At 37.4% G+C, this 27,246-nt stretch overlaps 2 protein-coding genes and 1 pseudogene across 2 annotated transcripts; 2 read left to right on the top strand and 1 right to left on the bottom strand.

The window, feature by feature from the left end:
- Positions 1–347: 347 nt before the first annotated feature.
- Positions 348–6,254, bottom strand: LOC103983508 (probable inactive leucine-rich repeat receptor-like protein kinase At3g03770). The gene is made up of 9 exons (XM_009400719.3): positions 5,759–6,254; positions 4,253–5,655; positions 3,842–3,975; positions 3,087–3,327; positions 2,775–2,977; positions 2,652–2,698; positions 1,799–1,910; positions 1,327–1,624; positions 348–661 (listed from the first exon to the last, which is right to left on the bottom strand). The coding sequence occupies exons 2-8, from the start codon at positions 5,586–5,588 to the stop codon at positions 1,346–1,348; spliced, it is 2,352 nt and encodes a 783-aa protein (XP_009398994.2). The 5' UTR covers positions 5,589–5,655; positions 5,759–6,254; the 3' UTR covers positions 348–661; positions 1,327–1,345.
- LOC103983509 (uncharacterized) lies at positions 6,070–15,616 on the top strand (annotated as a pseudogene).
- A 3,165-nt stretch (positions 15,617–18,781) lies between these two features.
- On the top strand, positions 18,782–25,621 carry LOC135638615 (5-methyltetrahydropteroyltriglutamate--homocysteine methyltransferase 1-like). Its single transcript, XM_065151817.1, has 14 exons — positions 18,782–18,938; positions 20,356–20,709; positions 20,800–20,887; positions 21,535–21,662; positions 21,754–21,945; positions 22,028–22,230; positions 22,309–22,472; positions 22,962–23,042; positions 23,120–23,286; positions 23,374–23,479; positions 23,728–23,978; positions 24,077–24,149; positions 24,758–24,886; positions 24,996–25,621. The coding sequence occupies exons 2-14, from the start codon at positions 20,360–20,362 to the stop codon at positions 25,362–25,364; spliced, it is 2,301 nt and encodes a 766-aa protein (XP_065007889.1). The 5' UTR covers positions 18,782–18,938; positions 20,356–20,359; the 3' UTR covers positions 25,365–25,621.
- Positions 25,622–27,246: the final 1,625 nt, after the last annotated feature.

Below are 27,246 nucleotides of genomic sequence, written 5' to 3'. Positions count from 1 at the left end.
ACCATGCATCAAGGAAACTGGGCTCACTTCGCGGGAGGAGCGACGTACTGAGGAGGCGCCACCACAGCCGGGCGGTAGTAGCCTTGCGGCACCACCCACCAGAGCAGCGAAACCAAACAAAATTAGACGTCAGCAACTGAACTAGTCGAAGAACATATAAGGAGGGCATGAAAGGACAGCAGAAGGAGAATAAAAGGTAGAAGAGTAAGATTGCAGGGCCTCCCCTGAGCTGGGTATGGATAGCCATACTTGGTGGGATCATTCATATTGGATGAGACAGACAGACAGAAAGAAACGCGAGGCACCTCGGGGTCGACGTGACGCACGCGCGTGGTACGAACTCGAAGGGACACAACTTTCATACAGCAACAAATGTAATGCATGACAAACATGATACTGAAGTGCATTTTGTACATCCATCTTGTGGGGTTCTTTCTTCTCTTTTCGGACGCAAACAAATTGGAAACTTTTGGTTGACAGTGAAAACATTGAAGTTCTTTCTAATGATGATTAATAGGCAGATTTCTTAGCAGCACAGGTCAGTCTGTCACGATGGGTAAATTTGTGGACGTTAATCCTTGACCCTTTCCTGGTAAATTGCAGCATGCAGCTCTTAACTATAGAAGACCCAGACAGAGACGTCTTAACTATAGCAGCCAACCTGCACAAAGAAACCAATTTTTACCAAATCAGTACTCACAGTAAATTGTGCAAGAGACACATGAGCAACAGTATAATACAAAATACCAGTATTTAGATCCCTAGAAAAATCATCTTGTTTTCTTTTTCCTTTTTCAGCCAACTGAGTATGGTACAATTCACAAGCAATCTGAAGGAAGGCCTCTATGTGCAAAGAACCAACCAAATTGGCAAGAGAAACTTCAATCAGAACTTTTAAAGTGTCAATCTTGGAAGGAAATTATTATCTCATTTCATGCAGTTTAAATCATGAAATCAGGTAGAATTTCATAATGGACCACAAAGCAAATGGTTTATTAATCACCTTGCGTGACCTTGTAGAGTCTCAAGCAATAATTTTATGAAATAGTAAGTTTTAAGGAAATTTCCAACTTTATTTGGTCATATTTTAGTTGCAAAAAGGAAAAGAAGTTATGGGGTCATGTATTGATTAGGTATAACTTAAAACACAGAATAAGGCTTCCATACTGCAGTGCTCACAAAAGAGGGAACACAGACATGTTAGTCTTAAAAAGTCCTGTTCAATGTTACATACGTACAAGAGTGATCGACTCCCATGATGGGCATTAATTAAAATGACTAAATGAATCAGACAGTCATTAAGTTTGTTTTGTGATTTTCACTTACTATTATGCCACGATAGTAGCTAATTGAGTGAGACTGGCGATCGGGGAGGCTGACGAGGTGAAAGAGGTGAATCTTCACTACTTTGAGAGTCCCACCTCCAAGATTCTTGGACTTGAACAGCAAAATGCAAGTTCCAAAGCACATCTTCGACTGAGGGTCTCTGAGTTGGTTCCTCTGAAAGACATCGCAGGCAGATCTCCATGACGGTCTTCAGTGATTCATCACAGCTTTGCCTTCTTATAAAATGATCCACGAGGCTCCTCCGAGCAGCTCCATCAGCTAGAATACTTTCTTGTAACTATAATAATAAAAGTGAAGGTGAAACTTCGAGCATGCAAACTTATTAATTCCAAAAAAATTGCTTCACAATTCCACATGCATTACCATTTTTTTTAATTTTAATGGAAAATTACAAATAATATTATAAAAAATGGAAATATTGTAAACATTCTTTGACAATAATGGTTCACACCTCATCTTTCATTATGTGGACTTCACTTGTTAATGTGATTGGCCTGCCGGATACAATTTCCAGTAAGATGATACCAAAATCATAGATGTCAATCTTATCCAAATGTTTGAGCCTGAAAAAGGCCACAAGTCACAAAAGAATACTTAAAAATAACTCAAAGTTGTAAAACTATAACTCAGAGATGTAAAATGCATATACTATATTTTATGTAATATAAAATACATTAATGCCGTTGGACACAAGAACATTGGATTGATGATTCCTAAACAATGAAGTAAATTCCATTCAAGAATACAGAAATACAATGCATATGACAGCCTTAATTTCATGCTGCTGATCCAAATATAATGAACATAGTACTGATTCTACTAATGCGTGTTTGACTAGGTTATGCAACTGATTCATTCTACTACTATGAGAAATTATGTTCTAAAAAATAATGGTATGGAGAAAACTAACAAATGAATGAAAAGTATAAGTTCTTCTTGATGTCTATATAGTGTCTCTAGATGCAGCTTTTATTTGTCGTCCATATCAGGCTGGATGAAGAAGTATAATCAGCTCTGCTCATAAATGGGTTGAAGGTAGATATGCACCAAACTACAAATATTTAAATCCCGTTGCAAATAATATTTTTCATAATTTTAAAGTGGAAAATAAATCAGTTACAAAGACACTTCTGAATTTTCAATTGTGTGCAGCAAAAAAATGCCTAACTAAGAATTTGTAGCACGATTGCAAATGTGAAGAGTTTAGGACCCTGATTCTCTGTATTGTTCATCTGTTCAGTTGAGAATCCTAAGTTTCATCTTATTAACTAAGCATTTAAGATGTTAGATGATGTTCTGCATACCTTCCACCAGGTTCATTTGATCCACTCGATGAACCTCCTGCAGATACCTATAAAGGCAGAGAGGATGAATATCAAATTGATTAATCAACAGAGTCTAGAAGGATGCAAAATCTTTATTTTTACCATAGTTATCATATTCTCTGCTAGTACTGGAAGGTTGTAGCTACTGATTTTTGCAACAAGATTCTGATCTAAAAATATATTTGTGACTTTTAGATCATTTGAAAACAAGCCAGGCATGATACCCCCATGCAAAAACTGAATACCCTTTACTACACCAATGGCAGCTGATAGCCTCTGTATCCATGTAAGCCTCTGACCTCCCTCTGAAAATTTTGTAGAATTTGAAATGGATTTAGGTTTTGTTCAGAAAACAAGAATGTATAATAACATAAAAATCAGATGTTGATGACCTTATAGGACTAAGATCCTCACCTGATATATTGCTTCTTAATGTTCCATTTGACACATATTCGAAAATGAGAAATAATCTGCTGACACTGGAATCATCCAGGTTATACTCAAAGCAGTGGCCAAGGGCACTGACCAAATGGCGATGCCTAAGCTTGGATATTAATTCAATATGCCGATTGAAGTTCTGGGAAGTTTGTCCCTTTTTCAGCTTTAAGCATCTTATTGCCACCCAGGAACCATCTTTGAGTCTTCCTCTGTATATCTGATGTCACAAAAGAAGAGTTATCAAACAAGATGCAAGATAACTCAGGCAAGTTTGCAACCAAGCCCCTGAAAACAAATTAAATGAACATGAACGTTATATCATAATTTTACTACAAATAGAAGAAACACCGGAATTCAGCATCCATATAATTTGTTGAATTTATTTTCAATTTTTAATGGTTGCCAATGATTATATTAGTTTAAAAAAAACTGCCAGACCAGATAAATGTATCTTGAACATTATGCAGCATGACTTTATTAGAAAGCATAACTTCAATACGATCTCAGGTTTGTAAAATCAACTGAGGGACTCATCAAACACATTGCTCAAATGAAACAACAGCATAAATTTCTCAAGCAGAAGTTTGCATTTTAATTGTCTCACTAAAGCACATAAAAAGAGCACAGAAAGAATTACCAAGCAAGAATAGTCAAAGGGCATATTGACAAGCAACTATTTGCAGTACTTCTAAGGTAAACATGGATGAGTTAAAGTAACGGTAATGGCACACCTGACCATGAGAGCCTTCTCCCATGAAGCTTGACAGTTCGAAGTTATTTGTAGCAGCTTCCAGCTCCTCCACTGAAAATGATCTATAAGATGGAATGCCAAGTGCTCCCAACTTCATTGTTTGAGATATGTACCCTTTGAGATTAAGAGCAAAGTACAAAATCAACAATGTAGAAAATAAAAATGGGTGAAATTGAGGTAAAAGCCATACCAGTGGGTTGCATGAAATAACACTAAATACTTAAAACAAGTAATTTCAAAAGCGTGAGTTATTATTTCCAGGCTAACTTTCTTTTTTAGTATAAGCAAACATAGGACTAGGGTTTCATGCACACTGAAAAGGTGTTGAGCGATATAACACATTAAGTTACCAAAAATATGTTCAAACCACATTATAAGAGAGAGGATATACTTGCGTCAGCCAGCAACTTGAAAGGGTAGCCACTTGAAGCATGCTCTACTATTCTTCTTGGAGGTTGCTTCATTAGCCTCTTGATAATTCCTCTTCTAATAGCAAAGAAAACCGCAAAACCAACTATCGAAATGCTTCCAACAATCCCTACCGCTACACCAATTGCGATAACTGCTTTGCCACCTGATGCTCTCTTTTCTTGGTGAGGCAATATTCCCACAGCCAAAGCTTGAGTCTGGCAAAATGAGGTTGGATGCTGACCATGATCCTTGATCCCTAAACAATTTGATGAGTACAAAACCACCTTGTCCTTAGTGTTTGAAAGCAGACATGTTGGCAAGTTTCCAGACAAAAGATTTGAAGACAAATCTGCAAACTTAAGATCATCATTGCATGTCGTGTTTTGAAAAAGCATTCCAGTGAATCTGTTTCCAGCAATATTCAGATATCGAATAGAAGGAAGAGACAACAGCGATGGCAGAAAAGGCCCAACGAATTTATTGAAAGAGACATCCAACCGTTCGAGCAAATAATAGGAGCTTAGATCAGCTGGCAAGCCACCACCGAACCTATTTTTTCTCAACACAACAGTCACCACCTTCCTCTGTAATATTGGAAATTGAGGTCCGAAGTAGTTGTTCTCTAGATCAAGCACTTGAAGGTTAGTCAAACCACTAAGATCAGGTAAATCCGCAGACAAACTATTTGAGGAGAGAACAAGCACCCTAAGTGACTGCAGACCACTAATCGATTGTGGCAAAGGCCCACTTAAAGTATTGTTCTGTAAGTTCAACACAGCCAAAAGAGAAAGTTCACTCAAAACATCAGGAACTTGGCCAGTGAACATGTTGTGTTCAAGTATAAGAGTTTGGAGATGTCTCAAACTGGAAACTTGCCGAGGAATGGCTCCATACAAGTAATTTGAGCTCATATTGACGATCTCTAGAGAAGACAAGCGAGAAATCTTTGGAGGAAGGGGACCCCAAAGGCCTAGCGAAGTCAAAGAGAGGACCTTCAAGTTTGGGAGCCGAGTGAGAGTAGTGAAGAAAGAATCGATCGAGAAACTCAGTGGCAGAGGCAGAGAACTATCACTTCCACTTATGTGCAACTGGGTTATGCTCTCTTCGTAGCAAACAACTGTCAGGTATGGATTTGGATCAGCATTGCAGAAGTCCGTGCTGGTATTCCAGCTACTCAGAACAGGTGGATAATTGAGAAGCCGCTGGATTCTCAGCAACGACCAAGCTTGGGAGGATTGCAGCTGGTGTGTGTGCGGTAAAAGGACCAAAACCACAAATACAGTGAGCAGACAGGTAATATAGCTTCTAGGAACCATTGCTAGCACCGAATAGCATCCAAAGCACAATGTTCTTCTTTAGCACTCGCGACAAGATCCTTCTTTTCTGTAACCAAAGAACATATGTGAACAATAGGAGTCCAGATTTTGACACTGATTTATGTTAGAATTTGTTCTACGCATCATATGGACAAAGAAATGGTGCGTACCTTTCTCCGACGAACTCACTAAACTTCAAGCCAACATACTAATATTCCGATGGGAAGCCAAAGCCGAATGAATCAAAATCGCAACCTTCGAGTGCCACCGTAGACGGAGAAGCGATGCCAACAGCGAACCTAAAATGTAAGAAAGATCGCTCTATTTTCCATTCATTCAATTAAGAAAGTTGCAACTTCTCAGTCCAAATCTTGTCGACCTTCACCGGCCCCTGAGATCGAAATCCAAATCCAAAATGCCGACACGGGGGAACAGGACGCATTCCTGTGTCTCCCCAGCGTCTCTCTCCATCACGGGTAGAATGGGCAGGGAAAATGCCAAAATAGATCGGGACGCCGAGATGGCAACGGACGGAAGAGCAAGGCAGGTGGCGACAAAAACCCCGTTCCCTTTTCCCCACACGGGCGAGATACTCCCGTCACCAATGGAAGCGACTTATCTCTCCTTTAGGGTTTGCACCACTGCCATTAAAGCAAAAGAGGCAGCATTCCGCCCCTCCTCCGCCTTTATTCCCCTCCCCACCTCCTCCTCTTTGCTCTCTTCTCACTCTCTTCAGGGTTCCGAAAAGAAAAGAGATCAAAATGTTAGTGCTTCGCTCTTTGGATCGCACTTTGGCCTCTCTCTCTCGTGTCGGTCTCGTTGTCGGTCGGACTTTGGCCTCTCTCTCTCGTGTCGGTCTCGTTGTCGGTCGGCTTCGGCCGTCGTTGCTGTTCGCGCCATCTTTTCTTTCCATTTGCCGAAATTAACCCTCGGTAATAATAGTAATTCGGCCTACCGGATCGTTATCGGATCGGATTCACCTATGAGCTGAACCCGATCCAAATGCGCATCCGAATTTGGTACCTTCTGTGTTAGACTCGGCGAACTTATCTTGACGAGTGGGACCCACGTCGGCACCCAATGAGCTTATCGAAATAGAAACAGGAGGCTCCATCAACACTCGTTGCGCGCATCCATTCACGCACTGGTTGAAGGTTTTGAACCGTCTGATTGGGAATGATGTGATCACTGACCACTGGTTGGGTGATGGTCCACCATTAGCTGAAGTGGTCGGACAATAAGGATTACAATACCCAAAAACATTGTCTAAAATTGACATCATTTCTCTTTTTATTTAATTAGGGGCCATGTGGGACCCTAGTAATTATAACATCGGAACTAGTTGATAAAGTCCACCTTTTTTTTTTGATATAATTTTATTTAAAAAATTAAAGAATCTTAATCATCAAAGCATCTTTTATCATCGATGATATAAAATAATTAAAAAAATCATCAAATAGGATGATCTGAAAATCCAATAAAAAAAGTAAAAATTAAATTTATATATTAAATTAATTAAATATTTTTAGAGTTTAAGACATTAGGTTACAAATTAGAAGATGATATAACTTGAAAAATATTCTTAGTGATACTATACTTATGATCAATAATTAAGGAGTTATGAAAAATAAGAGTATGATCGATAATATTTAGTATAATATAATATAATCGAGAGATTATATTTAGTATATATATATATATATATACATATAATCCTAACTTTCAATATTTACTTTTCTACGTACTATTTATGAGTGAAAAAGCCATTTATCCTTTAAAAAAGGGAATGAGAAACTAAATAATAAAAAATAATACATATTATGTACATATATTTCTTTAAGAAAGAGAATAGAAAACCTTCTCCGTGTGATGACTGCAGGAATAAAAAACACAGCAACTTTTCTTTGAATCTATTCCGATGTTTTCTGCTGCTTGTCATGTGGTCACTACCTTTTCCAAAGAGTATATTACAAGTGAGGTTGGTGAGGATGAGGAGGAGATGGTTCACAGTGGAAAATAATTCACTCCACGCCAAAGGCCAAATTTGACTGGTGTTTGTGAGTTCTCAGTGGTTAGATGGTGGGACATGAATTCGATAAACTATGAATCCATGTTACATAGTTTATCGAATTCATGTTTGGACTTTAAGAGGATATGTGCATGGAATATATATTTATATATTCACTTATTGGTGGTGTGTTTTTGCTATTGTTTGTCAGTAACGTTCAATATCCATAGTTATTTGGGCATGTTCAATATCATATAGATCTTCTTGGCTCATATCATCCCATAACTGATATTTCCAATTAAGTTCGATACTTCATGTGATTCATATAATAAAAGTTAGTGAATGCTATCACAAATATATATATAGATATATAGCACTTATTGTTATGTCATAATTATGGATGACTAATAAGCAAAGATTAAAATGGATATCTAAAATATTTTTTTAGATTTTTTTTGGGGATGATACTCTTTTTTTTTTTTTATCAAGTCATCATTTTTATTTTAAAAATCTTAAAAATACCCCTCAAAGGGTTTTGACAGTGTTTTTTTATCCAAATCCAAAATGGTTTTCCGTCAACCGATTATAATATCTTGTGGGTTATTTTTTATTCACAAAAATACTATATAATATTTTTATTTCAAAAATACTGTATGATATTTTTAAAATAAAACACTATACATTTTTTTAGAATAATATATAGTATTTTTATCATACTATATGATATTTTGTGGATAAAAATTAACCCGCAAAATACTATAAATAGCTGGCAGAAAAAATTTTCGATCTGGGTAGGAAAAATGAAGGAACACTTTTGGAATATTAAAAATAAGAATTATTTGAAAATTTTGAAAAGGAGTATTATCCAAGAAAATTCAAAAAGAATATATTTTCCTAGAAAATCACCCGATAAAATTATATATCATAAATTTTTATTATAATATTATAATATACGAGGTTATATTTTGATTTGAACTGGAACCATATGTAGCTGAAACAGGAACCAAAATGGCTTGGGATTTATTGATTCCAAATCAAATTGGAACTAGAAATTGACGTTCCATTCAGGATTTTTGGGAATTGAGACAAATGGTTCATGATTTTAAAATAATTATAATTTTTTTAAATTGTAAATTTTAATTAAATTATATGGACGATTTGGATCGAAATCGTTCCTAAAATTAAGGAACTGAAATCGTTGATGGCGGAACATCTCTTAAAAATAATATAGAATTTCTCGAAATTGAAAAGGTGCCACATTTTTGGGAAGCCTTCAAAACATCTCTTTCTTGATCTGATCAGGAAAAATCAGGAAAATGATGCAGTTGTAGAGTTAGAAGATACGTCACAATTAAAGCCTGCATGCTTTGAATATATATATTATAATTCTACGTAACTATCTTTCAATGCATACGACATCGACGCACTCATTCCATCATTTTGCAGTGATCATGTGACGATTAAATTCTCATTATGAGTTAGAGTATTTTCTTGTAGAAAAACCTATTATTATTATCCGAATAATTCGTAATGGAGTCCATCTGGAGCAGTTATTTTCTGTGATATTTCTTTATAATATTATTTTCTGTGATATTTCTCTAATATTAATCCAATATTCTTATTTATTAGTTTTGGTAAGAACATGTAATAAATAAGTAAACAATTATATCTTACTCTTTTCTTTCCGTCAATAGTGCCACGTCATCATATATCTTTTAATTTTAATTAATTTAAGTTTTGAAATCCACGCGTCGAGCCTGGCCAACCTATGCCACGTGAATTGCACGTGGAGGATAGCCACCGTCGACGCTTAAGCTACCTCTATCATAGCGGCAGGGCATCGGAAACTCTCGTTTGGCTCTCCTCTCAGCCCGCACCGGGATCGGTTTTGGCGTCCCCAAAACCCTAACCCTAGACACCTTGGTGAGGGGAAGAAAGTGAGTGAGAGAGAGGCAGCTATTCCGATGTCGAAGGGCTCCAAGATGCTGCGGTATATAAACTATCGCACGCTCGTCACGATCGAGGGCGGCCGCTGGCTCGTCGGCAAGTTCATGGCCTTCCACTGCCACATGAACCTCGTCCTCGGCGACTGCGAGGAGTTCCGCAAGCTGGCGGGCGAGGGAGGGGGCAGCGGCAATAAGAAGCCTGGGGCCGGTGAGGAGTGGGAGGACCGGCGCACCCTTGCCTTGCCCGTCTCCGCGGAGAGGAGGTCGTCTCCATGACCGTCGAGGGCCCCCCGCCCCCCGACGAGTCCCGCGCGAAGTCCCACGAAGCCGCAGCTCTCGCTGGTGCTAGCGTCCGATGCGCTGCCGGCTGCGGCATCCCCACCGCCCCCCTCGTACAGGCTCAGCCTGGTCTCGCCGGGGCCGTCTGCGGCGTCGGTGGCCACGCCCCTGGGATGATGCAGCCGCAGATCTCTTGCCCGACGGTGCCGCCGGTCTTTTACCCCCAGGTCGTCCGCCCGCCGGCGCTGGGTCAGATGCCGGGGTTCCCAGGTCAGCCCATGCTGGTCGACCAAAGCCCACCCACAACCGTGTCGGTGCAGTTTGCTACAGGGCCCGGGGCTCCACCTCCGCCGCCATCTGGGACGCCGTCGCAGATGATGAGGGGTCCCTCCGCCGGTTATGTGGCCTGGGATGCCTGCTTCGGTGCCGACAAGGCCAGGGATTCCGCCGCAACCAGGTGGACCAGTCCGAGGCTTGGAATGCCGTCTCCGCCTCCACCAAATCAACAGCTGGGCTAGAGCCAGCAGTGGTTATTTGGTATGTTATTTTGGTACTTCGATTTTGATCCAACACTGAATGCCTTGACATGTTGTTACAAATTGCTAGGTGTTACCTATTTCTTTGGGCGAAGAATTAGTTGTTATAAGAAATAGACATCAAAATTTCTCTTATTACTATTTTTTAAATGAGTAAAAGCATAAATAAGTGACTTTTTACATATTTCAATGATTAATGATAAATAAGTGACTTTTTAAAATGCTTTCAATATAATGTAGGACATACACAATCCTTCTTCTCAGGCATATTCTGCTTCTTATTACCTCTTAATAAAGACTGATTTAGGACAGATATAACAATTAGATGCACAGCTGTTATGCTGGTAACTGCAGTACCTCAAACATTTGGTATGGTTTATCAATGTATGCAAGAGTGTTATTTAGATGGAAGTATATTTTCTCCTTAAACAAAACTTATAATAGATATGCAATACATATTTATCATATTGATGCCCTCTTTTTTTATAGCAAAAAATATGGTTGCCTTCTATATGTTTTTATTAGTAAACAAGATGAAGAAAAGATGGAAGCAATGTTCATAAACTGTTCAATGATTTTTCTCATTTTGTTGGTTGATTTTCAATGTATGTTTTTGTTGGCGGAACATTAGTGATGTGAAGTTCTGAAGGTAAAAGCTATGAGCTATAAACATTTAATATTTACAAAACTAATCATGTGAAAATTTATTAAGTGGTTCTATGTAGTAGAATTTTCCTTTGTTGTTTGGGTATAGAAAAGCTTTGCATTGTTTAGATAAAGTGTTCCATATATTCTCTTGCACTATCTTGTTTGTATTGTGGTTATTTCTATGTTATTAGTTATTTCCTTCCTGCCTTATAGATTTAAGATGCTTTGGTCATTATACATAGCTGTGGAATAAAGCATCTGATGTTTTCATTTATCTAATGAACTGCAGCAACCAGATCTGACCTGATAGGTCTTTGTTAGGCTTGGGAATTGGTTACAGATCTTTTGATTGGGTGGGTTAGGCCTGGGATGGGATATAGTTGTCTGGTTGGGTTTGATCCAACCTAACAAAGTTGCTATAATGTTGCAACTTTGGGAGATGCTAATCATGAAAGCACAAACAGTAATAACATAGCAGTCTCCAATCCTCCAAGTTTATCTTTAAGGTTATATGACTTTTTTTAAGGCAAAAGCAGTGAAAGCTGCATCTTTTTCATTAAGAACATGACATGGATGGAAGGTTACATGGCACTGTAGTGGTTGTAGTTACCAAACTGTGCTAAAGAAATCGTGCAGTTTCCAGCAAGCAACCAAAAGTGAATCAAAATGCATGTGGATGGTATGGCAGGGAATTTGTCAATGCCACATATTGTGTTAGGCATTTACAACTGTGGTAAATGAAGTGTATGATTTAGTCTTTAACCATAATGTGATTTATGTAATAATGCTTTCTGAATCTACAAATTTGACTTGTTCTTAAGAGGAAAATTGAGCAAATTATTATGTGTTAGAGTTAGGTAAATTGGATGGAGTGTTAAATTATACTTTTTAACCTGGATTTGTGTGTGGTTGCATTTATTTAGGTCAGATGGAAATTTGTTGATAGTTGCAATTCATTATTAAACCTTTACGTCTTATAATCTTGATTCTAGTAAATGTTTACTCTGAGAGATCTGCATAACTTGAATGTGATTGTAGATCTTGTTTATTGAATATAGAATTTTCAAAACCATTATTGTCTAAACTCTAAAGAAGGAAATTGAAGAAAATAGATAGGATTTTGTTTTAATATTATTGTTGTTAAATGTTCACACTTCGAAGTTGGTTTTGACAATAGAATAACATGCTTTACTATCCTTTTTCTATGGCTCTATTTTTTGATGGGGTTTATATATATTTTTTACACTGAATTGAAACTTCAAATGTTGTCACCATTTGGTATCTATATAGGACTAAAAATTTCAATCAGTGCCATAGACTATAAGGCACTATGGGACCAATATGTACTCATCATACCAGGCAGTACATTGGTTGGTACTGAAGAGGATGAAAAAGGAATGAGGAGGGATAAGAATGACATGAAGAAAAGGAAAAGAATGAAGTCAAATGCATCCACATTTGTTGACTTTGAGAATGGGTCAATTGCAAGCTGAAAAATTACTCTCAACTGGCTTTTTGGCCAGCTGTGTCTAAATCAGTTGAAATGAATTGGATTTTACTTTTTAAGGGGTCCAAGAGACCCAGAGTTTACAGAGGAAACCTGGAAATTAACATTTTATTGTTTACGTGCTTGGTACAAGGCGGCCTGGATCATGTTCTCTATTGACTGGTATGTTCTACCTGCAATGGGTGGTAGGCAACAAAATTTTTAACCTGTGTAGCACTGTGGTATCGTCTCTTGTACTTTAGAACATAAGACACAGATTCTCTCTGATTGTTTATGTCGATTTAATAAGTTCCTTGTCAATATGTATGTACCTAGGACTTATTATTGACGCATGTATTCTCCTAGCATATATTATATGTCAAACTCTTATGTATATATTTTGTTTCATAGTTTAGATACGAAACATAGACTTGGCTAAACAAACACTACATGATAGCCTTCTTGTTTAGCTTACATGCACATCAAATACCTGAAGCTTTAACATCTTACTCTGGCCTCAGTAATTGAAGAGACTTGACATACAACTCATATGATCTCATGTTATAGGAAGGCCGAACATCAATAGAGATTATCAAACCCAAACAACAGAAATAAAAAATATAATGATTGAACAAATTGTTAGTCCAATTGGTAGTCAAACAAATTTTAATACTTGTGTCGGAGTGTTGTATCATCGCTGAGGGCAGCAGGGGAGCGGGAGATGAGCTTGCCCTGGGCTGGATCCCCGTCGGATCTGGCTACCGTGGGAGCATTGCGGAGTGCCTCACGAGGGATGAGTTCGAGCTGGGGATGGAGATGACGCATCACATCCTCACCCACTCCGCCATCACACCCTTTCCGTCTCTTGAGATGGAAAGGGGTTATTTTTATAAACAATTTTTATAATAATTATTACTCAAACATATGTATATAAACATATGTATATAAAAATACATATACTGAGTAAAACATCATATCGTACTGTATGGAGCAAAGCTCGATACACTGGTACGGTACGAAATTAAAAACATTAGATCGTATGATAAAGAAGTTGATTAGGTATTCAGTTTGCACACATCATTGGATCAGCATGGTTGTTTTGAAAATTTATGTTACATCAATGATCTTTGTTGTTTTGTTTACATCGAGAGTTCGGTTTTTTGTGGTTCCAAGTTCCAACGATGAGAGGAATTTCAATGATGCTGTTCATGGTGGTGTTGTCCGGCAGTGACCACTTTTGGTGATTAGACTTGGTATGTCGATAGGTTGACCCCTTGCATCATTTTGGATATTGATGAGTATTACATTTTTTTCTTATATGTCTGATTGCTTATTTGAGTGTTATCATTCTAATTGGAATACCATCAAGATTTACACATCCTTGTTTTTTTATGTAAAAGAAATTCATTTGAGATTAGTTATTATACATTGGACAATCTTTTATAGTGTCTTCCATCCTGTGACTAATAAAATTTGTTTAGATATCAATTGGATTATTTATTTAGCTATTATAATTTTTTATTTTTGTTATTTTTTGTGGATTTGATTTTCCTTGTCGATGTTAGGTTTTCTTATATAACCTGAGATCTTGTTAAAATATGTACTAAACCATGGAAACATTAATTCAGGTTGTGTTCCTAATTAAATTAAAATAGTTTGGATAAGCTTTCTATTCTATTTGCAAGTGTAAACTAAGCACATATTTAGAGGTGGGTTATTTTTTATTCTGTTAATCTGGATACAGTTGCATCATTAAAGATTTTTTTGAGAGATATTCAGAATTTAATATGATTGTAGATCATGATTATTGAATACTGAATTTCCAAAACATTAATCGGTTAAAGGAAGAAATTAAGGTAAATAGATAGGATTTTGTTGTGATATTATAATTGTTAAGTGTTAACACTTCACTGTTGATTGAAAAGATGGATTAACAAACTATTGGTATCCTTTTTTTCTAGGGCTAATTACATATTATCTTTTATTGTTAGACTTCTTTAGCATCCTGGTCCCTATGCTTAAAAAATTTTCATTGACATCTCTATATTTATGAAAGTAAAACATTTAGCATCATTTAATTTAACATTATCGGTTTTACCGACCGAAGATACAACAAGTGACATCATGTGTAGAATTATTTATTTTGTTAATGACAAAATGATCATTTCAGGTGGGTGAAAGATTAAGACCATTGGCTTATGTAACAAATAGAGTCGATGTAACCACTTGCAGCGAATAGTAAGATCGAGCGCTATGTCCTCTTGGCAACAAAGGTTGAGGACGAGGAGTGGGCGAAAGTGCTATGCTTTCTTGCGTTAAAATAAGGGGAGGCTTTGGGCGGGCTCGTCCCTCATGATTGATGGGTCGTGCCTCGTTGCCTTGTCCACGACCATAGTGTGGATAAGACTCGAGTGCTTCCCCATCTTAACTTACCTCGCGGTCGTGGCTCGTCGACGGGCTTGCCATTGTCAATCCTCAAAGACGACCTCGTCGCCTTGTCCATGACCTCCTTGCCTGCTTTCCTAGAGGTGGAGGTAATAGTAGAAATGGCTTCGCAAGGAAAGTAGCTACTGGATAGGCGACTATTGGCGAGCAACTTGGCCTCCGCTCGGAAGCCTCCACCTTCGTTGGAAAGGATCGTGTCTCCTCCACCTTTTCCACCAATGAAAGGCACGCCATGGTCACAAATCGGCCCATCCACGGCTTGTCATCCCCGAGCCGGAGCAGCCCATCAACGACGAGCATCATCGTCAGAGCGGAGAAGGTATAGGGAGTCGCGGTGCACGCGACCCACTCCACTACGGCTTTTCTCACCAATGGCAAGTAGGAGTCAACATCACAGTCGCGAGGGACGAGCTCGCCCAAAGCCTCCCCTTCTTTGGCTACAAAAGAGCACAACACCTCCACCCACTCCTCGCCCTTAGCCTCCGTTGCCGAGAGGATGTAGTGCTCAGTCTCACGGTCCTTTACAAGTGGCAGCATCGATTCTATACGTTGCCCAAGCCAATAGCCTCGTGTTTTCAGCCACTTGAAATGATCATTTTGTCATTGGTAAAAACAATAATTTTATACGTGTTGTATCTTCCGTCGATAAAATTAATGATGTTAGGATAAATGAGATTAAATGTTTCACTTTCATAATCATAGGAATGTCAATGCAAATTGTTTAAATCTAGGGATTGGAATGTTAAAAAGGTCTTACTACAGGGGGTGATTTGTAATTGGCCTTTTTTTTTTTTTCTAAAGCATCATTTTAATGTCGGATTTATATTATTTTATACTGTAATGTCACTTTTAAATGTTGTCACGTTGTGGAATATAAGTAGCACCAATAATTTCAATCTCATTGATGTCACAGTGTGGAATATAAGAAAATATGAAAAAAGAGGGAAAATAATAATATGAATAAAGAAGGAAAGGATGGTTCATTGATGTCTCAGGTTTCAAGTAAGGATCAACTGCAAACCAATAATTGACTTTGTGACCAGCAGAGCAGTGTCTAACCCAGAATATAACATTTTTGTTGTGTACCTGCTTGATACAAGGCATTCTGGATCCTCTATTGACTGGTATTGTCCGCCTGGACGTTGGGTGGTATACACAAAACTTCAATCCTTGCTTAGGACTTTTGTATCATTTCTGGTACACTGGACTTCAAAACATATTTAGGACAGAATCATCTCCAAGTATTTTTGTTGATGAAGCATGTGATTAAAAATCTCCTTGTCAACATGTATGTATGTATGTATCTACGACTTCCAACGTCTTTTGAATGGTTCTACTCACGAAAATAGATGATGTGTGTCATATACAAGACTGCATGATAGTCATAGATTGTCCAAAATTTACAAGTTCTTTTTATATCTCAAGTGTATATATATTGTCTGTGTCCATGATCATGCTTATGCCTCATAGTTCAAATATGATTTACTGAAAACTGCATTATTTAGATCGTCTGGCCTGCCCTTGTCACTTCACAACAAGACCAAGAACTTTAGACGTCTGCCTCTTGGAAACTGATTGTATGAAGAGAATTTAGGCCTTAAAGAGTGTTAAGAATATGAGGAAGCTAAAGGTTCTGTTTTTTTTGTTTGCTGCAACATATGCATGCAGTTACAAAGATCAGAGTTGTTGGAAGGAGAATAATCTAAAAAAAAAGATTGGGAACACATTCAAGTCTTTTGCTTGCCAGTCGCTGATATTGACTTTTAATGTATTCCGTCTTGACCACGATAACTAATAAAAACCACGACTAACCACTTATCTTCAATTCTTGTGACTGGTCGTTTGCAAAACCTGAAGTATAGTACTGATTCAAAGGGGATATAAGTGTAGTATCTTTAATGTGCACAAGTATCGATTCAGAGTTTGAACATTAAGAGATCGATCATTTCAAGGGATCTACCTGATTCCACAACTGACCACAATTTTCTGTCTGCCCAAGAATTCCATGATCTTTCGTCATCCTTTATCTTTTAATTATTACGAGTCTCTTTCCATCTTTCTAGTCCTCTATCAGTAAAATATTTATATATCCATTATTTGTTGAACAAGACACTTTTACTTTTATATTTAAAGGTAAGAATCAAAAGAAAAAATTGACTAACATGAAGGATTTCTTATATAACCTTTGGAATAATCTGTTGTACGTCATCCATCATCATGGGGCATCCAAGATGTGTTTGGGAAAAGAACAGATTTTAGCTTTTAAATTCTTTACTCAACATGAGACTAAATATGTCTTCATCATCCTACAACAATAATTTTATAAAAAATAATTGTGTTAAAAAGATGTCACAAAATTCATATGAAATCTTTCTAATGAGAGGTAATTAGTACCTGTAAATTATATATTAAAAGTCATATGTTGTTCTTGTTGCTTGTTTGACAAAACCAATGTGGACACGCTACCCAATTAGTAGGGGTGTTCATCTGTTGTTCTTGTTGCTTGTTTGACAAATCCATCGTGGACACGTTATCCAATTAGTAGGGGTGTTAGAAAGTGGTCGAACTATTAAGAGTTGAATTGAATCGAACTATAAAAATGGTTCGATTCAATTCATGTAATATACATAAGGAAACTGTTTGACTTACCTAATCGAATCAGCTCAAAATCGATTAATCTGATTTAATTAATTAATTTAAAATTTAAAAATAATATATATATATATATATATATATTTATTTATTTATTTATTTGGTTGGATGAACCAATTCAATTTAATGTAATTCAATCAAACCAGAATTTTGATTCGATTGGATATACAATTCCAAAAAATTTATATCATAAATATCATTCTAAATATTTTAAATAATTAGATCTATATGTAAGTATTTTTTATTGAAAGATATTTTAAAAGAATAACTACTTCACATCCTTTTCTTTTCTTTTTTTTTGATGATGATGAAATGCAGTGATACATACAAATAAACAAAAAAAATCATATAAACTGACAAAAAGATTATTAATGAAGAAGGATGACAGCAAAATAATGTTCATACATAAGACGAGAAAATAAGACCAAGAGAGAAAGAACTATAGTGACAAAAAAAAAAAGAATAATGCATTCAAAGTTTGGAAAGAAATTTTATAATTTTTAAGACTCGTGGATTGAGTTGATGTTCTTTAAATTAAAATTTATTTGATTTTATTCAAATCGGTTTGCAAAACTCAAAAACGAATCCTCGCAAATTAAAATTATTTATATTTTTAGAATTAAATGTTGATTTGGTTCCAATTAAGTTATGTTTCGTGTTCTATTTGAACACCACCTAGACGTTAACCTTCGCATCCAATCCCATGGATTCCAAGTGGCACTATCTCACCAACCACGGTCACCTACCATCCCTTGAAGATGGGAAAAAGAAAAGAAAAAAAAAGAAAAAAAGTCAACTTTATTATTAATCATAAAACATTTCTTCACCTTAATCACACAAACACACACATTAGAACTACAACTACACAAGAACATTTCATAAAAATAAATAAATTAAAATTAAGATGGATTGGATATTAGAGATTTGCTATCAACGGTTAATATTTTGTTATCAATGGTCAAAATTGTATTTCTAATCATAAGAAAATATTCACTTGATGTCTCACAAATGTGTGGAGCACATAAACCAAACAACTACTATTCATGTGACAATCATACTAAATTTTTAAGATTTTAATAGCTAAATTAGTGAATATATTTAAAATTTATAAATTAGATTTTAAATTAATATTTAATTTTAAATTTCAAGTGTTGTGTTTTTTTTTTTTTTTTTTTATTGGGGTGGGTGTGTGTGTGTGTGTGTGTGAGAGAGAGAGAGAGAGATGCAGATCTGCATCTTCTGCTCCTTCCTATAAGTAGCCTCCGAGATCTCCTTTGACGCTCGCACTGCTCTCTCGTCCTCTCTCTCTAGCGCTCTTCTTGGGGACCGCTTCCTACTCCGCCCGCGACGGTGAGCTCTCCTCTCCCTCAAGTCTCTCTTCGCCACTACTTCGACGCTTCAGTCTTGTCCACGTTCCTCCTTTCGCGCTTCTTTTCCCCTTTTTATCTGCCCAAAGAGAAGCCTTTTTTTTGGACAGATTGGATCTAGAACTGCTTTTGTTTCCTATTTTCGAGGCTCTTCCGGTTGGTCTGCTTCTCTGCTGCTTGAGCTTGTGGTTTATCTCGTCATTTGCTGAATCTTCGCTATTTCTTGCTCCCAAGTTGGCTTCTCCTCTTGAAATTTTGTTCTGGGTTGTGGGTGTGCTTCGGATCTGTTTTATTTGGTTCTGGGTGTTGGTCATTGGGCTGGGTTTGCTTTTGGATCTGGTTCCGCGCGCATGGTTTCTTGTAGATCTGGTTACCTTTGATTGGAAATGCTTTCGGTTTTACTGTTTGTGTGTGTGACATGTTGAATCCGCTTCTTTTCCTGGGTTTCTGATGATTAATACGAATTAGATCTGGTGTATCTGGTGTGAAAGATCGAACCTTTCTATCTTAATGACGTGGTATCATTACATGACATGGTGATTTCCTGTAGAACTGGTTGCGTTGCTACTTTGGCATGTAGATCTATATCATGGGTCATCGTTTTCAACATTTGATTGATCTTTCGTGAGAGATTTACATTTTATTGTTTTGTGAAGCTTTGTTGTTTGTGTGAGAGATTTACATTTCCGTCTCTCTTGGTTGGGTTTGATTCTTAGCACCAACTCCTCTTCTGATCCTATTTCTATCACTAGTTTGCAATTTATCCTTGTCTTTTCATTGTGATTGCAAATGATCTTTCTTATGAATATTTTATACAATGCAATGAACTGGTGATACATTACTTTACCATTTTCTGCATTGGAAGTGATGGCATATGGTTTAATCGGGAGTGACCGATTAATTGTTGCATGACACTGATAGACAACTTTGTATAGTCTACACACCCTAGCATGCCATGGTCTTAGCATCAGAGAAAGTAGAAATTGCCCCTGTTTACTCTTTTTTCTGGAAAAAAAATTTAGTTCCAATTCTCAGTAGTTGCTTTCATAGTTTTATGATAAAAAAAGGTACTTTGCTTCGTGTTTATCACTTGTTTTCTGCACAGAAAGATACATAACAAGTTCTCTTATCTAAGCCGTTATGGGAAAGTTGGTTTGATTAGAAGTGTTTACAGTTTGGTTTACCTATCTGTAATAGATGGATAATAAGATGCAACTTGACGAGATGGAGAGTTTACAAATATATAGTTTATTTGGTTAGGAAACCTTACCATGTTTTTTTCTGGTTAATCTTATATTATCCATCCATGTGTTTTTCTGTTCTGTTATGGTTATCTGTACCAAGGTTTGATATTTTGATTCTCAAGAACTTATTATGTTTTCTTCTCTTGGCATTTCTAGAAAGATGGCATCACACATTGTTGGATATCCTCGCATGGGGCCCAAGCGAGAGCTCAAATTTGCATTGGAGTCTTTTTGGGATGGGAAGAGCAGTGCCGATGATTTGCAGAAAGTTGCAACTGATCTCAGATGTTCCATCTGGAAGCAAATGGCTGATGCTGGGATCAAATACATTCCTAGCAATACTTTTTCTTACTATGATCAAGTGCTTGATACCACAGCAATGCTTGGTGCCGTTCCTGAGAGGTACAACTATACTGGTGCAGAGATTGGATTTGATATTTATTTCTCCATGGCTAGGGGAAATGCCTCTGTGCCTGCTATGGAAATGACCAAGTGGTTCGACACCAACTAGTAAGCCATCTTAAGCTTCCTATCATCTAATTTGATTTCTTTTTCGTTCATGTACCATTACTGACATGTTGACGTATTCTATTTGTCTAGTCATTTCATTGTCCCGGAGTTGGGCCCAAACACAAAGTTCACCTACTCTTCTCACAAGGCGGTGTCTGAATACAAGGAGGCAAAGGCGGTAAGCACCTCACTCCACATCATTATTCTATAAGTTTCCTTGATCATGTTTGAAAGTTTTATCTATTTTGGCACTATCTTTTAGACATCATGTTTTCCATGTCTTCATTCTTGCCATTTGCCACCTCGTTTTTTATGTGATCTTAAACTTGAAATTTCTTTTTCTCTCTGATTTGAGGTGTCTAATGTTTTAGCTAGTAGAACTTGGAGTATGTGAGATTTCTGACATTTCTGTATTGCTTTAGTCATAATATCAGTTTTCATTTCATGAAGGAATATGTATAAACTTGATGGTGCCCTGTTTTGATGCCTACTAAGTGCTTAACTGTTTGAGTCAATGCACACTACTTGTGTTACTAATGTGAACTCTAGTGAACCCTATTCCCATGTGGTTGAACTAGATTATTGAAATAAATGACTCCAATTGTGTAGAGGATTTAAGCCTTTTCATGTACATTTCTAGTCTGATTATCAAGGTGGAAATGGTTTCACATCTGTCGGTGCCTTTTAGCTCTTGACATTACAATGGTTTGGAACAGGATATATTGTAGCTTCATGATTCTTCATTTCAACCTCTCCAACTGTATTATATATTTTGTGAAATGTATCCAGTAATCAAGTTTTGTTTTCTTTCTTCCAATCACACAGCTCGGAATTGAGACTGTTCCGGTACTCATTGGTCCTGTGACCTACTTGTTGCTCTCAAAACCTGCTAAAGGTGTTGAGAAATCATTTTCTCCTCTTTCACTTCTCGGAAATATTCTGCCCATTTACAAGTAAGGATCCTAAATAAGCTTCTGGTCCATTTTCTTTTATTTTCCTTTTCCTCCTTTATACTTTCTGTACTTATGGTATCACCATACACAGGGAAGTTACTGCTGAGCTAAAAGCAGCTGGTGCTTCATGGATCCAGTTTGATGAGCCAACCCTTGTCATGGATCTTGAGTCTCACCAATTGGAGGCATTCACAAAGGCCTACACGGAACTAGAATCATCATTATCTGGCTTGAATGTGCTTATTGAAACTTACTTCGCTGATGTTCCTGCAGAAGCATACAAGTAAGTTTGTGATTATTCTGACTGTTGTTCCACATTACATCTTTATTCTTCGAAGAGCTCATTTTTCTTAAGCATTTTACAGGACCATCACTGCTTTGAAGGGTATCTCAGGTGTTGGGCTTGATCTCATTCGTGGAACCAAGACACTTGACTTGGTCAAGAGTGCAGGCTTTCCAGCTGGTAAGTATCTTTTTGCTGGAGTCGTGGATGGAAGGAACATTTGGGCGAATGATCTTGCATCCTCTCTCAGTACTCTCCAGGCTCTTGAGGCCATTGTGGGCAAAGGTTCATTGCTTTACCTTTCTTCTCTTTCCAGCTAGATTCCTTTCAATATACTGCTGATGGTATTTGTTGTGTCCGTAGACAAGCTTGTCGTCTCAACTTCATGCTCACTCATGCACACTGCTGTTGACCTTGTTAATGAGACAAAGCTGGATTCTGAGATTAAGTCATGGCTTGCTTTTGCTGCACAAAAAGTGGTTGAAGTAAATGCATTGGCTAAAGCATTGGCTGGTCAGAAGGATGAGGTACTCATCACTACCTATGATGTCATTTTCTTGTCTTCCTTCTAAGACAGAGGAAATTGATTTGGTTTATAGTCCCATTACAAGTATCCTTATGATTCTGCTCTAGTATCTATTTGGCATGTTATGGTTTCGTGCTTTAGCAGTCGGCACAAGAATTGGCACAATAAAAAAGAAGGTTGGTCTAGCCATATCACCTTCAGCATTGATTGACATGATGTGTGCAAATTAACATGGAAATCCTTGAATTACCTTATTTTAAACAACTTTCTTATTAAGGTTTTTGTTTTATGCAACTTTGGTTGTTAGCAAGATATTAGTGAACTTTTTCTGCATGTTGAAGCCATTTAGTCTCAAGAAATATAAAACTCCAGAGCATGGAAGTGTGATGCACATCACCCGTTTGCAAACTCTAATATGCAGCTATCTTATTGATTACCCAATTGCCAGAACCATTAAGGTCTGATTATGACTGTTGGTTTATGTGCACAGGCTTTCTTCTCAGCTAATGCAGCTGCTCAGTCTTCAAGAAAGTCATCTCCTAGGGTGACCAATGAAGAAGTCCAAAAGGCGGTAGGTATCTAAAATTTGTTGCTCATTTCTGGTTTCTCTGAAAGGTTTAAGAATTCAACAATGGTATTGCATTGCAGGCTGCTGCTTTGAAGGGCTCTGACCATCGTCGAGTTACCAATGTTAGTGCTAGGCTAGATGCACAACAGAAGAAGCTGAACCTTCCAATTCTTCCTACAACCACAATTGGTTCATTCCCTCAAACAATGGATCTTCGGAGAGTCCGACGCGAATACAAGGCAAATAAGTGGGTGCTTCCTAGCAACATGCCTTTTGTTTTGCATTATTCAACTCCATCTCCAGTTCTTATATTTATCGCCATGTATATTTGCAGAATCTCTGAGGAGGAATATGTGAAGGCCATCAAAGAGGAAATCAGCAAAGTTGTTAAGCTCCAAGAAGAACTTGATATTGACGTCCTGGTCCATGGAGAGCCAGAGGTAAGCATGTTGAATATGTTATATGGTTTCGTTTTGGGAACATTTGGAATTAAATGTAGCAGGTAGGCATGTGTTAGACTAAAATTTACTGCATGGTGTCCAACACAAACTTTTATTGGCATCTGTTTTTAGTATATATATATATATATATATATATATATATATATATATATATATATATATATATATATATATATATGATCAAGTAATTCAATGCTAAGCTTAAATTTGAATTTTGTTTTCCACAGAGAAACGACATGGTTGAGTACTTTGGGGAACAGCTATCAGGCTTTGCATTCACAGTCAATGGTTGGGTGCAATCTTATGGATCTCGATGTGTTAAGCCTCCCATTATTTACGGTGATGTTAGCCGTCCCAACGCAATGACTGTTTTCTGGTCTAAAATGGCTCAGAGCATGACTGCTCGCCCAATGAAGGGAATGTTGACGGGCCCAGTCACAATTCTCAATTGGTCATTTGTTAGAAATGACCAACCAAGGTGAGCCTTGTTGCTAATGTGCTCATAAAAATTAAATTCTGTAGAAGTTACTTTCTTTTCATTAAAGTTTGCATAATATTTTATGTTCTTACCTCCAGGTTTGAGACTTGCTATCAGATTGCTCTTGCTATCAAGAAAGAAGTTGAGGATTTGGAAGCTGCTGGTATTCAGGTAAGTCTATCTCTTGAAAAACTTCTATTAAACCATTTGAAGTTTTGAACGAGTTGGTGAAACAAAAATAAACAAGGTAACCTTTAGCTCTTGCTGGTCTAAATCCTGAATTTGTCTGGATAGAGCAATACAAAATATTGTCTGTTCAGATTCATCTGTATGCTGAAACAATCTGGTAACTTTTTCATAGCCATCCAATATGAAGGGTGAGCTGTGTAAACATTTCCTTTACATAAGTTATTAAGATTCCCTGGCCCTTCTTGCCTATACATATATACCATTTATGTAAATGGATACATGTGTGCACAAACATCAAGTACAAATGTGAAACATTGATGGTACTGTTTATATGGCACCCTGTAAACTGAAATTTGCATGTTCTATTTTAAATTCAGTGATCATTGACAATGTCACATGACTACATCCAGTGTGGCACTTGTGAATCCACAAAAGTGAAAAATATTGTTATTTCTTTTTCTCAGATTGAAACTTCCAAAAGATAATTTCCCTATAGAAAGAAGAACAAAAAAAAGAACAACCAAATTAAGAGGAAAAATTGTCATTTTTATGTGCAATTTAATTGAGGTTCTTTCATGTTTAATGTTCAGGTTATCCAAATAGATGAAGCAGCTCTCCGAGAAGGCCTTCCTCTTCGCAAGTCCGAGCAAGCTTTCTATTTGGACTGGGCTGTTCATTCCTTCAGGATCACAAACTGTGGCGTCCAGGACACTACTCAGGTTCCCTTGTCATCTTCCAATGCTTCCGTAGCCTTGATATCTATCTGAATCTTAGAGATCTTGTACTCGTTGATTAGATTATCTTTGTCTGATGAGTTGTCTCATACAGATTCACACCCACATGTGCTACTCTAACTTCAATGATATCATCCATTCCATCATCGACATGGATGCCGACGTGATCACAATTGAGAACTCCCGTTCTGACGAGAAGCTCCTCTCTGTGTTCCGTGAGGGAGTGAAGTATGGTGCTGGTATTGGCCCAGGCGTGTACGACATCCACTCTCCGAGGATACCATCCACAGAGGAGATTGCCGACCGCATCAACAAAATGCTTGCCGTTCTTGAGACTAACATTCTCTGGGTTAACCCAGACTGTGGGCTCAAGACTCGCAAGTATGGTGAAGTTAAGCCTGCTCTGACCAACATGGTTTCCGCAGCGAAGCTCCTCCGCACCCAATTGGCCAGCACCAAGTGAGGCTCGACTACCACCCTACCGTCGCATCTCTAGTGATTCTTAGTCAAAGATAAAAATTCTCTGAATGTTATCAATAATGTCAGTCTGTCTGTCATTGCTATGCCAATAGTTGGCAAATTAGGTCTGTGTTATTGGAATCTTTACCTCTGTTTCTATCTCTGGTTTTTTGAGGTGGGTATCGTGTAGACTTCCTTGCTCTTGAGAACCAAAAGAAATACAAATGAGATGTCAGTGTGATTCTTGCTTTTGATTCTAAACTTGAGGCCCCAATCGACTGTTTCTTTTCCTATCATCAGCCTGAACTCATTAGATTTTGGATCAGTGACATTGATCACTGGGATCCAATTCCGATTGACATGTGAACTCTCTGTTCATCATGTAGCAAATCAGTCCAGGATTATGCAGGAGCTTTGAGTTATGTCTTATTTAAATTGTATGTGTGTGATTCCAAAAAATTAAGATATTGAAACGATTTGCTAGAAAATAAAAATGCATAGTGGAATCCATGATTTGTATCTGAGATGCAATACCAAAAAGGAAATAAAAACAGAGTCTTCCCTATTTATGCTTCCAAGCAAAATGAGCAGCTCTCAATGTGGAGTTCTTCAAATAGACCTAATGAATTATTTGTGGACAACCACAAGTGTTTTGGACTCTCAAATTATCTATAGTTTCATTGTTCGTTTTCACATTATACTTCTTTTATGTGGACAACACATTTTGTGCTTAATTACCATTTTCTTCTTTTCACTTCTTTTCTAAACGATTATGTTTCCATTAATGAAAGTGTTTTGTGTAATTTCATCAAATAAGAGAAACTTAAACATCTGACTTGTTATGCTCATTCCCTAATACCCAATATAAGACAAATAAAAGAGTGTTACAAGAAATTTTGATTCGATGAGTTCCATCGGCATTATCGTAGCACAAGAAGAAGAAGGTAGGAAGCCGGGGCTCTTTTGTTTCTCTCTTATTGCACGTTGTGGCAACAGCTAACACGAGGCTGGAACACGGCGCAACGCATGCCGACCTCCGCCCGCAAGCTGACTCCACCAACAATGGCGGAAGATAATGATGTCCATGCCAAGACGTAGTGTACTTATATGTGCCTCACTTAGCACGTCGAGCTCTGAGAAGCTTATAGCAGTCAGCTTGAGCTCCAATGGCTTCCCTGCAGACCATGTTCGTAGTTCTCTCCTTCGCCGCAGCTGCGCTACAGTCTGCCATGGCAGCAGATATCGTTGTAGGCGATGAGAAGGGTTGGCTCCCATATTTCAATTACACATCCTGGGCTCAGGGCAAGCAGTTCAAGGTTGGCGACAACCTCGATAAGTTATGTAAAATGATTGATAAAGATTTTTTTGTTAGAATGGTTGAAAAAAGAGGACTAAAAAAATAATATCATACTGATAAATATCGAGATAGTTGGATAATATATATTCGAGTCCAATCAATAATTTAATAACTTAATTTTTTTTATTGAATTGATGTCTGACTCGATATATGTTAATCTTGACTAGTTTAACTCACACTCATGAACTTCGTAAAGACTCGAAGTTTCGATACGAACAAAGTTAGTTATACCATCGACCAAGCTATGGTTCCAGATAAAATTAACTATACCTATCCTTTACGAACGAGGGAAAGATAATCGAATACATAGTTACGAATAAAATTAATTATACCTATCCTTACGGACGTACGAGGGAAAGACAATCGAATCAAAGGAGAATGATAGAAATAATTATATAAAGGAAAGATTAAAAAAAAAAAAAGTAAGATCGGAAGAAGAGACTCGTATTAATAAATATCGTGAGAGTCCGATGACATATTCTTCAGTCTATTATATAATCTATTAACTTACAATTTTGAATTGAATTGA

Source organism: Musa acuminata, chromosome BXJ3-5 (genome assembly GCF_036884655.1).
Source record: "Musa acuminata AAA Group cultivar baxijiao chromosome BXJ3-5, Cavendish_Baxijiao_AAA, whole genome shotgun sequence".
Lineage (NCBI taxonomy): Eukaryota > Viridiplantae > Streptophyta > Magnoliopsida > Zingiberales > Musaceae > Musa > Musa acuminata.
The sequence above is the reverse complement of the archived record's forward strand: the minus strand, read 5'-3'. Positions and strand labels throughout refer to the sequence as shown.

What these genes read in the sequence shown, in the direction of transcription:
- LOC103983508 (XM_009400719.3), bottom strand. Translation starts at nt 5,588, where the DNA reads ATGGTTCCTAGAAGCTATATTACCTGTCTGCTCACTGTATTTGTGGTT. An exon ending in ATTAAGAAGCAATATATCAG is followed by an intron (nt 2,978 to 3,086) that starts GTGAGGATCTTA and finishes CAAAATTTTCAG; the next exon opens with AGGGAGGTCAGAGGCTTACA. An exon ending in CAGAGAATATGATAACTATG is followed by an intron (nt 2,699 to 2,774) that starts GTAAAAATAAAG and finishes CTGCCTTTATAG; the next exon opens with GTATCTGCAGGAGGTTCATC.
- LOC135638615 (XM_065151817.1), top strand. Translation starts at nt 20,360, where the DNA reads ATGGCATCACACATTGTTGGATATCCTCGCATGGGGCCCAAGCGAGAG. An exon ending in AATATTCTGCCCATTTACAA is followed by an intron (nt 21,663 to 21,753) that starts GTAAGGATCCTA and finishes CACCATACACAG; the next exon opens with GGAAGTTACTGCTGAGCTAA. An exon ending in TGAGGCCATTGTGGGCAAAG is followed by an intron (nt 22,231 to 22,308) that starts GTTCATTGCTTT and finishes TTGTGTCCGTAG; the next exon opens with ACAAGCTTGTCGTCTCAACT.